The sequence below is a fragment of the Megalobrama amblycephala genome, linkage group LG24 (genome assembly GCF_018812025.1).
Source record: "Megalobrama amblycephala isolate DHTTF-2021 linkage group LG24, ASM1881202v1, whole genome shotgun sequence".
In the NCBI taxonomy this organism is placed as follows: Eukaryota; Metazoa; Chordata; class Actinopteri; order Cypriniformes; family Xenocyprididae; genus Megalobrama; species Megalobrama amblycephala.
Window position 1 is genome coordinate 4,873,464 of NC_063067.1, and position 15,641 is coordinate 4,889,104.

At 36.8% G+C, this 15,641-nt stretch overlaps 2 protein-coding genes across 3 annotated transcripts; one reads left to right on the forward strand and one right to left on the reverse strand.

Moving 5' to 3' along the window:
• Positions 1-90: 90 nt before the first annotated feature.
• On the reverse strand, positions 91-11,750 carry abce1 (ATP-binding cassette, sub-family E (OABP), member 1). 2 transcript variants are annotated; one of them, XM_048179278.1, is made up of 18 exons: positions 11,614-11,750; positions 10,408-10,575; positions 10,248-10,333; positions 8,190-8,287; positions 7,984-8,101; positions 7,757-7,894; positions 7,334-7,403; positions 6,732-6,828; positions 5,217-5,306; positions 5,000-5,121; positions 4,377-4,598; positions 3,713-3,772; positions 3,064-3,122; positions 2,869-2,979; positions 2,600-2,742; positions 2,397-2,519; positions 2,160-2,271; positions 91-720 (listed from the first exon to the last, which is right to left on the reverse strand). In XM_048179278.1, the coding sequence occupies exons 2-18, from the start codon at positions 10,508-10,510 to the stop codon at positions 673-675; spliced, it is 1,800 nt and encodes a 599-aa protein (XP_048035235.1). In that variant the 5' UTR covers positions 10,511-10,575; positions 11,614-11,750; the 3' UTR covers positions 91-672. The 2 variants fall into 2 exon arrangements, with proteins under 2 accessions (XP_048035235.1, XP_048035236.1); XM_048179279.1 differs by lacking the exon at positions 11,614-11,750 and adding an exon at positions 10,842-10,864.
• Positions 11,745-15,563, forward strand: LOC125260765 (anaphase-promoting complex subunit 10-like). The gene is given in 5 exon segments (XM_048179280.1): positions 11,745-11,943; positions 12,488-12,607; positions 12,688-12,783; positions 12,999-13,111; positions 15,169-15,563. Coding segments are annotated over 4 exon segments (555 nt in total). The 5' UTR covers positions 11,745-11,943; positions 12,488-12,492; the 3' UTR covers positions 15,400-15,563.
• Positions 15,564-15,641: the final 78 nt, after the last annotated feature.

A 15,641-nucleotide genomic window follows, 5' to 3' on the forward strand; every position in this document is an offset into this window, starting at 1 on the left:
TTTTTGAAAAAAAAACAAAAAAAACAATGATGTAGTTTTGACACCAAGTAAACAAATGCAAGCCAAAGAACATCTTTCTCAGTTGTGGTCTTTCCTTTTAAAGTCAGTTTATTCGTAAACATTCTCACTGCACAGACGTGTCACCCAATATTACTGAGACATCAGATTTCATGTAGCTGGTTTTAATTTCAGCTTCAGTTGCATCTTCACAAGACTGCTGAACTCAAAAGCCAAATTAGGTTATTTAATATGATGTAACACGTGTAACATGATTAAAATATTTTATTCAAAATATACAGTTGCATGTTTGCCGTGTGTAAATTCGTTCACTCCGCTTTGTGACCGGAAAAGAGCTTCAATTATGTTAATGACAACAATAATTCACCCAGAAACGTACATATTTTCCAGGTTTCATTCTCAAATCATGTCCTCTCCTCTCTTTGGCAAGATTTCACAAGCTTAGCTTTCATCTCACAGGATCCGTCTTGTCTGTTTGTTGAATCGCACCAATGAACGAGAGGAGAGAGCAGAACTGTATGTTTGAAACGGAACCGCTGGGCAGAGTGATAGTGGTGGTAATTCAGTCAAACATGTAAGTCCGCAGTGCCGGCGTTTGCCGGTTTGATGTCATACTGAGCGGCTAAACTTCTGGAATTCTGTGAATTGGGATCTTCAGTCATCCAAGAAGAAGTAGTTTCCACTCTTCTTTTGTTCCACATCCTTGAAAATGACAACAGAAAAAGTGTTTTTAATGAACAGGTACAAAAATACTGGCTATAGTATTCTCAAAACTACCGACTTTGGTACCAAGTCGGTACTGAAATTTTAAAATTGCGATTTCCGCCTAGCATTTTGAGCGCTGTTAAGCGGATTCTGATTGGCCACTGTGTTCACAGGCTCAACAGATGTGTCTGTGATTGGCTACAATGATGGCTACTGGTTTTAAACATTTGCAATTAGTTTGCATGTTTTGGCTGAGTTGCATTTACACCATTTTGACCAGCAGCATCACCAGCGTGTGGCATTTCAAGCACTTTGAAACATCATTTGAATCATATTGTGAAGCAATTGGTTCAATTGATCCATCACAGGCATCTATTTAGACAGCATTTCTAGAGTTCACAGAAGTGTGAAACCCCATTATGATGCATAAACAGGCAACACGCTAGGTTTCGAAATGGTCACAATCCAAACATTGAAGTCTGGAACAGTTTGGATCAAAGACAGTACTTTCAAAACTGAACTGACTCGAGCTGAATAATGACACTATTATCTATCGCTTCATAAATAATGAACTTTGCAACATTCACACTGTTACTGAACTAAACTGAATCAACAGTGAACTGAATTGAGCCAAATAATGAGTCTTTTCAGAGCTGCTTTACAACTGAACTTTGAAGTATTGATACTAATATGTGACCCTGGACCACAAAACCATTCATAAGTCGTATGGGTCAAAATTATCAATTTTTTTTATGCCAAAAATCACTAGGATATTAAGTAAAGATCATGTACCATGAAGATGTTTTGTCAATTTTCTACTGTAAATATATCAAAAATGTGAGTGGATATGCATTGCCATTGACTTCATTTGGACAACTTTAAAGCTGATTTTCTCTATATTTTGATTTTTTTTGCACCCTCAGATTCCAGAATTTAAAAAAATTGACCCGGTTTTGTGGTCCAGGGTCACATATTACGGTGAAAAATGTTTAAAAAAAAATCTTTGCTAGGGATTAAAAGACTATAATTAGTAATATTATCGATTTGACTGCACTGACACTATCGGATGAGAACAAAACTTAAACTGAATTGAGCTAAATAACATTTTCTGTAGAGCAAATTAAAGCTCAACTGAACTTGTTTCATGATTGAACTTTACATAGTTACTGAAATTAATCAACACTGAACTGATTTGATCCGAATAATGACAGCAGAATATTTGAAGTATGCATCGATTATTTTCCTGTTTATCACTGAAGTTGCTGAAACGATCAGTATTGTATAAAGCACTAAAGAAATAAAGCTGATTGTAACTTCATTATCAAGAGTTGATGGCAATTAAGTTTAAAAGTGATTAATTTTGGGTTAAATGTAATCCTAAAGAAAAATATCTGCCAGTTTATTTGGTAAAGTGTTGTTTCAAAATGCATGTTTACCTTAATGGAATTGAGTTTGTTAATTCTTGGTCTGAAGTTGTTTGGGTCTCTTCTGAACGTGATCCCAAGCTGGGATAAAAACTTATTCATGCCGGCCAACAGGTTCTGTGGTCTGATGATAAACACATCTCAACATTAGTTTCATAATCACCTACACGTTAACATGCATTTTAACTTTGGTTACAATCATTTATGAAAATATATAATCCATTACAATGCACATTATGAAGTACGTACGCATTGGCGTTAGTGTTTTTGGAGGGAATTCCGTCAAAGACTATGACTCGGTCCGCCAGATAAGTGGCCATGATGAAGTCGTGCTCCACCACAAATGCCGTCTTTTTGGCATGAAGGATGAATCTGCCGGGCAATTAAAGAAATTAATATATAAAAATAAGCACAAACCGCATCAAAAGACATGAAAGTGTTGTAGATGTTACCGTTTGATGACCCTGGCAGCCATCAGACGCTGCTCAGAGTCCAGATAGGCCGACGGCTCGTCGATCAGATACACATCCGCAGGCTTTCCTAAACACAGAGCCAAAGCCACGCGCTGCAGCTCACCACCAGACAGATTCTGGACCTACACGCAGACAGAGACGAAACCAGTGTGACCTGTGACCCTGTGTTTGAGTTAACCTGTCTGTGCAGTGTACTACAATGGTGCTACACCCCTAAACTGAATTATAAATAACCCTGGTGTACTCACGTCCTGGTCAATGATGCTTTCGATCTGCATGGGCTTCATGACGTCAGTAACGAACTGAGGGTGTGTGTACGCATCTCTGATCTTATCGTGCAGCAGGGCTCGTACGCTGCCCTGAAACACACACACAGAGTGAGGATTCCTGCAGTTTGATGTATAGTGTACAGATGAACACTCATAAACTCAGTTCAAACTCACTTTAAATTTGGGGCTGATCTTCTGTGGTTTGTAGCTGACATTGAGGATGGGCACCTCACCTGAGAAACACAACAGACACTCAGAAACCACAAAAAGAAATTTAAAAATGTGTGTATATCTGTTTGCATGTATAAATCAACCTGTTTGTGTGTAGATTTGCTATTCCTGTGGGATGAAAATTTCCAAATCTCCCAAAAAACAAAATAAAATCTGTGACTTCCCAAAAGAAAAAGAAATAATAAATGCTCCATAAGTCAAAAAAAGTGTATTTTAGCTGTATTAGACTCTAGTAATTATTCTTTGCATTAATAATAGAATAATGAAAAAATGTTTTTTAACACCATGACAGATGCTTTGGTTATCTTGTGGAACAAAAAAAAAAAAAAAAGGGTAATAATATAATTTCCCAAGAGAACTTAAACCAGCACAATTTAATAAATGATGTTTAAGAGATACTGGACTAAATATGACATTCAAGATCCATTTTTCTAAATTTGGATTAACTTGATTAAAAATCAAAAATCTAATAGAATCTAGTAGTAATATTACAACCCAATGAAATAGGTTTAGTAAAAAAAAAAAAAAAAAAAATTGTGGTTAAAACAAATGAAATATGTTGACTATTGGATTGGTGTGTGGTGATTTTTACCTCCTCCATCCGGTTTGAGGCCGCCTGCAAGCATTCTGATGAACGTGGTTTTCCCAGTTCCTGAAATAGGAAGACTTGTTTAGAGGAAAATGCAAATCACAATAATCACTTCCTTAAAATGTGCACTATGCAGGATTTAAACAAATATATTAAGTATTGACTCATAATAAAAAACAATTCCTCTCAATAATTTCTTATGGTCCAGTAAAAATGTGTGGTGGTGTTTGTATGTACAGAGACACTGCCCCAGTGCCTGTATTCTCATATTAACTTCTTGAATTCCTGTGTTCGGGATGTTTCTAGGCTGCAACATTAGGCTAGCAGGTGTGTCGCCCTCAGGCAATAACGACACACGGCACAGGTGAGAGTGGAACTTTATCATCTGTGTCTGAAGCTAAAGGCAGCCACACACTACAAGATAACCAGGCTGATTTTGGGCCCAATTCTTCCCTTCCGAAAATCCTAGGTAAAGTCCTGATTATCTTGATGGTTCTACAGACTCTCTTATCAGATTCTCCAGTGGTGTGAAGTGTGTTAGAGTGATTGAATGTGCTCGGCGATGGGGCAGCACAGATCTAAAATCGTAAATATACAACATTAAATACATATTTACGATCAGAAATCCTGTTGTGTGGGGACAAACCCACATGCATTCTCATCTCACCGTTCTCTCCAAGCATGACCATGATCTCGGAGTCTGTGAACTCTCCTTCCGTGATGCTGAGCGAGAACTCTCCCATGCACTTCTTCATGTTGGGATACTGGTAACGACACATCTTCTTCACTTCCTCTTCAGCGGCCGTCTCAGCCACTTTAAACACCAGAGACGTCTCTCTAAAGCGCAAGTTCTCTGTCGGCACATATCCGTCCAGGAAAATATTGATTCCTGAAATAAAAAAAGAGAATGTTATTGTCAAAATAAAAAACCCTTCATTTATGAGACAACTCTTCCCCGCCATTGACGGAAATATCCGGCAATCAGTGTTTTAAATATTATACGATACACATCTTTTGAAAGAGTATCTCTGGATCAAAACACAGGCGATAGAAACAGACGATAGAAGCATTGTTGATGCACATGTAAAAAAACAAAGTTGAAATTAAAGTTGAATTAAAGAAATCATTTTAAGAATTAAAAGTAGCAATTAAAATATTAAGCAATTAAAGCAATTAAATTAAAATATTATATAAAGACTTTTAATGACCTCAAATTCGATAAAACTAAATGTAAGACTTTAAGATCAGTCAAAAGAGACATTTCTGAACATCACATGCAAGGGGTCGAACCTTCTCGGACGCTGAAGGGCATGGTCACCACACCATAAGCGCTGGGAACGCCATACAGACAGCAGATGAAGTCGGACAGGTAATCCAGCACACTCAAGTCGTGCTCCACCACAATGATGTACCTGCACAGCCCGAGGAATACGAGGTTTAGGGACTAGTAAAGAGCAGTAACGATGACAGCTTCAGAGCCGCTTTCTCAACATGAAAGGAGACTCACCTGTCTGGAGAAATGAGGGAGCGGATCGTGATGGCAGCTCTCAGCCTCTGTTTCACATCGAGATAACTGGACGGTTCGTCAAACATGAAACTACAGAGAGAGAAACACCATTGATACCAGTGTTATTGTTAAACAAAACTATTAAAATTGGTCAAATAAAGCTGAAAAAAAAAAAAAAAAAAAAAAAAAATATATATATATATATATATATATATATATATATATATATATATATATATATATATATATATATATATATATATATATTTAATTATACATATAAATTATACATTTGTATTGTATTTAATAATACATTTAATAGACAGAGTCGTAGTTCACTGACAAGCCACGCAATATCGCGTTGACTATCGAAGGCGTTTCATCTGCGATAATGAACGCGATTTTCGTAGTTTGTCAGTGAACTACGACTCTGTCTATTAAATGCCGCTCCATTTGAAAGCAGGTGATGGCGATTTAGCGGTAATCAGGGAACCGGCTTTACTGACGAAATGCGCGTGACAATCGCATGCGATATATCGGTCAGCCCTAATTTTTTATATATATATATATATATATATATATATATATACACACACACATAAACACACACACATTAAAAATTAGAAATGCAGCCTTCGCAACTAAATTACAAAAAGAATTAAAATACCAAAAAAAGTATTAAAAAAAACCTAATAAAAATTACATGACAGCTCAAAACAAAATTACTAAAACCAAAATGTATATTATAAATATATATAAAAAATGTAATTATTTATAATAATATAATTTAATTATTAAACTTGTCTCTTTAAGTGTGTAGCACAGCAGTGTTGTTTTAAAATTTATATACTATTATAATTTATTTTGATTTAGGTTATGTTTTTTTTTAACAATTTCAGTTCTCATTTTTTAGTGCTTTTGTAATTTTATTATTTTTAATTTTACTATTTAGGTTTATTTTTTATTTATATGTTTTACTTTACTTATATTTCCAATTAGTAATTTTAGTGTTTAATCTTAAAGGGTTAGTTCACCCAAAAATAATTGGCCATCACTAAATATTGTTAAAAAGTCGTTATTTTGTTCATTTGGCGCACCAAAAATATTCTCGTTGCTCTATAATATTAATATTGAACCACTGTACTCACATGAACTGATTTAAATATGTTTTTAGTACATTAATGGATCTTGAGAGAGGAAATGTCATTGCTGGCTATGCAGGCCTCACTGAGCCATCGGATTTCATCAAAAATATCTTAATTTGTGTTCTGAAGATGAATGAAGGTCTTACGGGTGTGGAACGACACAAAGGTGAGTAATTAATGACATTATTCATTTTTGAGTGAACTAACCCTTTAAAATGTATTTCAGTTAGTTGCCAAGGCAGCATTTCCAATTTAGTTTTTCATCTAATATTTATATTCTCAATTATTTGCGCTTCATTTCAGTTACCAAAAATGCTCGTAATCACTGTAGTTAACGATAATAACCCTTTCAGCACAGGGAGGGACTCACATATCAGCTCTCTGAATGCAGACGACTGCACAGGCGAATCTCTGCAGCTCTCCTCCTGATAGGTCCTCAACATTACGCTCACGTAAGTGCAACAGATCTAACCAATCAGGGAACAGAACAACCAGTCACATGATGCACATGATGCAACCAAACTAACTCTATTATTCAGTCACATTTCTAAATATATTAATAATACCAAAGACATTAGATATACAAAGACAGCACACTCATTTGTCTATGAATGGCAAAAACTGTAACGCGCAATATGGCGGAACAAACCCCGCTTTCTAAATAAAAGCCAATCCCCATTAGAAGCTCCAGTTGCTATAAAAAAACAGATGCGCATGTGAAAAATGCATTTTTTTTGTATGATCTGGGTGTTTAGAAGCAATTTATGAGACACTTGTTGTTAGATTTGTGGTGAAATATGAAGCTTGGTGAACAGCTTTGGAGAATTTGATGTTTCTTTATTCAAAGAGATATTTGCATGACTGAAAGAACTGCCCGAGAGGCATTTCAAAGATGGCCACCGAGTGAAATGATTTGCCTTAAAGGGATTTACTTTGGTAATACTGCACAAAAAGAAACCCATGTGTACATACCCAGCTGTTCACACACCAGCTCCTCTGTCTTGGTGTCATCCTTCCTGCTTAGGATGGAGCCTACTGACCCCTACAGGACAAAATAGAGAATTACAACACAAATCAAGTCAAACACAAAAATTACATACTGACCAGGGTTATCATCATTAACTAAAACTATTATTAACATTTCTGTTAACTGAAATAAAGCTGCAATTAAATACTAGTTATAGCGAATGAAAAACAAAGCGAAACTTAAGTTGAATCACAAATTATTAACTGGAAGTGAATAAAAACTAAAATAAATTATACTTAAATAACAATAATAATAAAAAAAAGCAAACAAAAGCACATCAAATTACAAAAAAAATTGAATAACATATTAAAAATAAAGTCTAATTTAAAATATTATTAAACCTAAAATAAAAGCTGACTGATACTGACCTTAACGGTTTTGGGGATCTGATCAACATACTGCGGCTTTACGATGGCCTTCAGGTCGTCTTCCAGGATCTTAGTGAAGTAGTTCTGCAGCTCTGAGCCACGGAAATACGCCAGGATCTCCTGCCAGTCAGGAGGAGCCTAAAAAAAAAATACACAAACATGATCTCAAATACAACATCAATACACATATGAACTAGATCAGATCTGGATTGTGTTAAGAAACTCACATCAAATCTCCCCAGGTTTGGTTTCTGTTTTCCGGCCAGGATTTTGAGAGCAGTGGATTTCCCGATACCGTTAGTACCCACAAGCCCCAGCACCTCACCTGGACGAGGGATGGGCAACCTGAAGAACACAAACACTCAGATTAAACTCACAACACGCTGAATCATAATTAAGGTTCTGATGACTCAGAGGAGATGCATGTTTGTACCTGTGCAGTTTGAAGGAATTGGCACAGTATCTGTGTGTGGTTTCCTTCTCCAGGTTGCTTGGCAGGTTCACGATGGACAGAGCACCAAATGGACATTTCTTAAATGAAACAAATAATTAAAACCAGATTAAATATTATTAAAGAAATTGTTTAAGTATATGGTTGTTGTTGAGCATTTGGCATAAAAACAAAAATGTAGTTTGATTTGCATGTTTAACCCTATAGAGCCTATTGAATCATATTTGATACATTTCTAAAGCCTCTAAATGAATGATCAACATTATCAAAACTGCTGCACACAATCTACTATTTGCCTTCTGTTGTCTGATTGATAGTTTAGAGTCAGTTAGCTGCAAAAAAAAAAAAAAACAACCATAGGAAGTGGCGAATCATGCAGTCTGTAAGGGAGAGATAGTTAATAGTGGGTCCTAGTGCATGTCGGGCAGGAAATCCAAAGATTTTTCTATAATCCAGCAACCTCAAATTTGGCTTATCATTTGAAACAAGCAAGTAGCAGCAACTTTACATGGCTCTAATGTTAACATAGATAAATATGCACTATTATAAATCCAAGTGATCGTGCGAAGTGTAGAAGCTAAGTATAACGCGCTTTACTGCAAGATATGGAGGCGCCAGCGCGATCACTTGCAATTTTTTTCAACTTAAAATACTCTGTCATTTTATGTCATACAGATAAGAGTAATAGATCATAATATATAGATAATATAATATAGATAATATAACAGATCATAATAGATAATACAATATATTGATCATAACAGAAAGTCTGAAACATTTACTTTTAAACGAACCAATTCGAATCAAAAACAAATTATCTCGATTATGTAATCCATATGAAAGGTGCATTTCTCTCTATAGGTGGATTTCTGCGGAGATGAGAGTCAGCATCGTCAACTTCATCTTTGCAGCTGACACTGACTCCGAATATATATTCCACTCCCAGTATATTTAAGTAATTAAATTAATATAAACATGCGATTATTAACTAATGGCTTAAATGAATGACTACTAACCGACTAGAAGAATCTTTAGTCGGGGACAGCCCTAATTTTCATCAAGTAAACATAAGAATAACAATTATTGGACTGAAGCAACTTCGGTTTACAACCTTGGTCATGCTAATTCAGATTAGCACAGTTGGTATTAAATTAATTTAAAAAATAATTTATTTTAGTTCAGGACTTCATAGTCCAGATGTTATTAAAGGGTTAGTTCACCCAAAAATGAAAATTATGTCATTAATTACTCTCCCTCATGTCGTTCCACACCCGTAAGACCTTCGTTCATCTTCAGAACACAAATTAAGATATTTTTGTTGAAATCCGATGACTCAGTGAGGCCTGCATTCAAAGCAATGACATTTCCTCTCTCAAGATCCATTAATGTACTAAAAACATATTTAAATCAGTTCATGTGAGTACAGTGGTTCAATATTAATATTATAAAGCCACGAGAATATTTTTGGTGCGCCAAAAAACAAAACAACAACTTATTTAGTGATGGCCGATTTCAAAACACTGCTTCAGGAAGCTTCGGATCATAAATGAATCAGTGTGTCGAATCAGCGGTTCGGAGCCCCAAAGTCACATGATTTCTGCAGTTTGACACGCGAATATTCTCATAGCTTTATAATATTAATATTGAACCACTGTACACACATGAACTGATTTAAATATGTTTTTAGTACATTAATGGATCTTGAGAGAGGAAATGTCATTGCTGGCTATGCAGGCCTCACTGAGACATCGGATTTCAACAAAAATATCTTAATTTGTGTTCTGAAGATGAACGAAGGTCTTACAGGTGTGGAACGACATGAGGGTGAGCAATTAATGACATTATTTTCATTTTAGGGTGAACTAACCCTTTAATCTGTACTTAATCTGTGTTTCAGAAGGCCATGACTAACTATTCTAGATTAAGGCCTACTCCTGTCTTAATTCAAACCCTGTTTGGGAAACTGCCCACATATATCAAGCTTCACAGGGTTAAGCTATAGTTTAATGCTGGAGAGGTGTGATTGGGTCCTTCAAATACCTTAATACAGATTCCACATCCGATGCAGAGAGACTCTGAGATCCAGACGATCTTACTCTGAGGTGAGACCTCAATACACAGCTTACCTGAGAAAACACACGAGCACACATAAATAACGCACAAAACCTGAAATCAAGCGAATTCACCGTGCGACTCTTACCCATGCGCACCACCGGACAGCTCTTCTTGCACTCTTGACGGCATTTCTTGGGCTTACACTTGTCGTGGTTTACAATAGCGATTCTGGTGTTCTTGTCGGCCATTTGGCTGGTTTGATGTCGCGCACTGGCGACGGAGATCTACAGGAACTGAGGAGGTCTAGACCTCACTAGAAAGAAGGAGATAAAGATTAATGCCAACAGTGCGCAGGAAATGATGACTGGAGTTTTCATTTGAACCAGTAAGAAACGACCGCCCAAGTTTATCACTAGTTAACACACGATCTCATGAATATGATCAGATAAAATGGAAACCAGATGTTACACGCTCACAAAATGCTTTCCTTATGGTGCCCGTGAATAAGTCTGGCAAGAAAACCATCTCAAAACCTGGTCTGATGTACGGTTTCATGAGTCAGACTGACAGACAGCTCACCATCTGGATGAATGAAGTTGCTGAGTTGCCATTTCTGACAGTGCAGCGCTGGCATCACGTGACAGCTCGTTTAAACATACATAGACTGCACTGTCATCCTACTGAACACAGATATTAGTCATTTGATTACTTATTAGTCATTTATCAGATGCAGTGACTCACTGTGCGCTCATTAAAGTTCTGCTATAATAACCTGAGGTTTATTGTCTTAAAAAAACCACACAATAGTCAGTTCATGAGCCTCCTGATGGGACTCGAACCTGCAATCTTTCAATCATCAGACCGTTAATTTGTAACCACACCACAGCACACTTTGAATCTGATAAGACTAGTATTCCCCCTTTACATTATGGACAAAAATTACATTCAGAGTTCTGTTTAAAACGGTTATAAATGATCAGAAATCGATGGATTTAATCATTTCGAACACGTGGAGATTGTGCGCGCACTCGTCGTGCCTCTATCGCGCGCACTTGTGGGAATAACGATGACGCCAGAATTTACCTCAGAGAGTTCCCACCGGTATTTTACCCCCAACACGTCACATTATGTGACTGATTTTTTTCTAAAAATGTCTGTTTAGTTGTCATACACTTTGTTCTTCAGAATGACATTCATTAAATATTCGTGGATAACGGGAATATTTAAATAAAAACGGAAAAGGCCTCGCGCGTAGGGCGGCATGCGCACACAGCTGCTGCGATTTTTGCCTGTCAAACTACCTATGAATCGCCATTAAATTATTATAAAATGCCAATAAAACGCTGCTCACCTCCCGCTGATCGGAACAGCGCAGTATAACGCGTTAATAAGCTCGGAATTCCTCCTTACTGTGTGAAGAGACGACCAGCGCGTGCTACTCCGGCGCGCACGAGACAACACCGGTAGCAAAGATGGCGCCAGAGCGCGCGACGCTAAAGGGACGCGACGCAATCGAAGTGCCCTGACGTGATTAGAACGCGCCAATGCCGGGCAAATGCGAACAGTACTTGGATGTTTGCGATTATATTTTACCTATATTTTAAGAAAATGTCCCTAAACGTACCTTAATTGTGGAAACAAATGTGAGAAGACACAGTTGTGGGAGTGTTTTTGAGCGCCGGTGAGTAACTGTGGATTTGTTTTGTTGAAAAGATTAAAGGTAGATATTTTTGATTAAACTACCGTGTTATTGTAAAACTCAAATATATTTTTACTTTGTAAATGTGTTTATTAAGTGTTCAGGTATATGTCATGTTACTGTGATATATATATACCACACAGCTGAATATTCTTAACTATATATTTATATTAGTTAATATTGTAAGATGCTATGTAGGTAAAATAATTTGGGGTGTGTGTGTGTGTGTGTGTGTGTGTGTGTGTGTGTGTGTAGGGTGAATTCAGGTTGATTGGGTGGGACACTTTCCCATTCATCAGTATATAACATTTTTTAAATTAAAAATGCATTGCCATAGTTTAAGTGTTTTGGACACTGGAGCTATGTTTTTTTCTAAGTAAAAACTACTAATATATGTCGATATTAGTATTAGTAGTAAATGTAAAGCATCTGTACATTGCATTATTATTAATAAGTGTTTTTTAATGCTGTCTGTGGGTGTTTTTTAAATTCCATCCCTTCTGTCTGTCCTCATTTTCTTCCTCAGTAACCATGGCAACCGCCACTAAAACCCCCCCAGGTGCCGACCCCAAGCAGCTGGAACGCACGGGTACCGTCCGAGAGATCGGATCACAAGCCGTGTGGTCGTTGTCCTCGTGCAAGCCAGGTGTGGGTCTTATTTAATCTCATTGCACACCTGATTATTGCCTCTGTTTCATTTTTCATTGATTCTCTTTCTGTGTGAAGGTTTTGGAGTCGACCAGTTGAGGGATGATAATCTGGAGACGTACTGGCAGTCCGATGGCTCTCAGCCACATCTAGTGAACATTCAGTTCAGGTAGAGTCTCAAACAGCTACTAAATGACCTGATTGATCCACTGTATCGATTAATCTGGCAGTATTTAGACATTTTGATACTAATAAATGTGTCTTTTTAACATTTTAAAATATGCATTCGTGATTTATGATGAATATTATAATATATATATTTGGGTTTGTAACTTAAATGTTCTAGATACTGAAAGACTGTAAATGTGTTGCGTCCTGTTAGGAGGAAGACACTGTGAAGATGCTGTGTATTTATGCCGATTATAAATCTGATGAAAGCTACACTCCCAGCAAGATCTCGGTCAGAGTGGGAAACAACTTCCACAACCTGCAGGAGATCCGGGTGAGAGACGCAGATCACGAGCTGAACTGACTTGAGCTGAATAAACACACAGAGCTGCTTATAGCTGAATTGAACTTGTTTCATAATTGAGTGCAACAGTCGGGTTCTGGAAGTAAAAACTTTATTCAGTTTCTCCATGGGGAATTTTAACGATAACTTATAAGCTGTAAAGAGAGCCCTACTGTGAGCTACGATGTTGTTAATCGATATTATTTACTTCTGTTGAAGCTGCCAGCCCGCATTATTTCAACTTAGTTTTAAAATAATATTGTTTAACAGCAGAAATCATGGTGAAAAACTACATTACCCATGATGCTGTGCAGAAAATTCCAACAATCAGAAAGCTCCAAAAGAGCTTGTTAGCTCCGCCCACTCCATAAAGCACCGTGAACGTAATCGTGTCAATCTCTCTACGCTCTCAAAAAACTTAAATATTTGACTATATGCATATTTTGCAAAAAAATTAAAATGTTGTTTATATATGTAATCAACCTTTTTAATGAGTAGGTTTATATTTCTCCATCGTTTTTTTTTTATTCGATTATGCTCTTTGCAATGCTTCATGGGATTGCAGTTCTTTCCCTCACCAAAGCCGTTTGGTACACAGTCTTGTACCTTTGTATTTTTTTGTCTGATTTTTCAAAAACTTTAGACAGTTATTGAACTTAAAGGTGCAATATGTAATAATTCTGTCCGCTAGAGGTCGCTAGAGGCCTATTCAAAACAAAGGCATAGCTTGATGACGCCAAGTTTGAGCACGGAAACTTGGGACATGTGGTCTACGTTACTGTAGTATGAAGCAGAGCAGGAGTGAGTGTTGTTGAGCTGAACGAGGAGCTGGAGCGATTGATCAACACACGCCTCACGAGCAGCGGAACTTTTATTATGCCGCAGTCGCCAGCGCTGCTTCCGCTTTTCCGGTCATGAGTATGAGGTAACGCAGCTCTGTTTATCATATTAGATATATTTGAGAGTGTTATAATGTTACTCTGTGCGTTTGCACGGCGGCTGCTGTGAGACACTGTTACACACTGCAGTAAGATAGATCGATTTTAGAATATCATATTAAATGTTGGATGGCTTGTGTTGATAAATGGCATGCAATTCATTTTAAAATGTATTGGATGATGGAGAAAATGCTTTATTACTGTTACTAAAAATAAAGCTGCATCTGATTATGTTATGTTAGCTGCTTCACAAAATAGTGTTTTTCTCTGAGGCATGGCAAAGCATGGTACTCGCAAAATAAGATTTAAACAATAAGACTAAACGTGTTGTTATATAACGATAATTAGTTTTCTGTCTATAAATTTATCAAAACAGTTGTTCCCTTGTCTATTAAAACATGTAAATATTAAAGTGTCTTTGGTGTTTCCATGGTTTCTACAAAATAAAACTGGAAACCAAGGGTAACACGGGTATGATGCAATTGACAGGCGACTCCTCACACGTCCCAGAGCCTTGTTTAAAATTGCTATTTTCTCACGATTTACAAATAACATTTGGGATATTGTAAGTACTCAATGAACAAAATATATAACACTGGTCTAGTGGTTTTTGGATATTTTACCTCAAAAATCTTACATATTGCACCTTTAACTGAACCAACACTGAACTGACTCAAGCTGAATAATAACACTATTGACTTTTTTTAGAACTGGTTTCCTGCTGAAATTGGATCTGTCTCATATATGATGAAGTTTGCATAATTGATTCTGTTGTTTTTCTGTTGATCACTGCAAATCTGCTTTGAAACAATCTGTATTGCATAAAGTGCTATAGAAATAAAGCTGACTTGAAGATGTTATAGCCTTAATCTATAAGTTGAAATAGTTGATTGTGATTCATTTGTGGCATTCTATGGTACATTAATTTTATGTAATGATGTTAAACAGTATTTTTTAACATGTTCTCGTTGTTTTTGCATAATAAAATTATTCATAACTTAAATCAATCTTTCATTTATTTGGTAAGCAACCATGTAATAAGCAGAATTATGTGCATTTTCACAGAATAAACCTTTTGATTGTAACACGAGTTTGTGTGTGTTTGAGCAGCAGCTGGAGATGGTGGAGCCAAGCGGGTGGATTCACATCCCTCTGTTGGATCTGGTGAACAATCCCATCAGGACCTTCATGATCCAGATCGCCGTGTTGGCTAACCACCAGAACGGACGAGACACGCACATGCGGCAGATCAAAGTCTACACGCCCGTGGAGGAGAGCTCCATCGGCAAATTCCCACGATGCACCACTGTAGACTTCATGATGTACCGCACCATCAGATGACTTGAAAACGGACTGAGGTGCTTGTAAAAGACTCAGTTCTACAATTAAATGTTTTCAGATGTTTTAAAATGTGCCAAGGTGTGTTTTGTAAAGATAAGAGTTCAAATTTCAATTTATGTACATGCAAATCCACAGGAAATAAATGTTTGTTTGAAATGATGAAAGCAGCCTGTATTTCTTGATGTTGTATTACAGCAGGATGGAACAGAGATACACACAGCTCACATTTAGTGCGTTTAACT

Coding starts and splice junctions, on each gene's coding strand:
- abce1 (XM_048179278.1), bottom strand. CDS start 10,510: ATGGCCGACAAGAACACCAGAATCGCTATTGTAAACCACGACAAGTGT. Junction 8,288..10,247: donor GATGTGGAATCTGTATTAAG/GTATTTGAAGGA, acceptor GTTTCATTTAAG/AAATGTCCATTTGGTGCTCT. Junction 2,980..3,063: donor AGATCAGCCCCAAATTTAAA/GTGAGTTTGAAC, acceptor TGTGTGTTTCAG/GGCAGCGTACGAGCCCTGCT.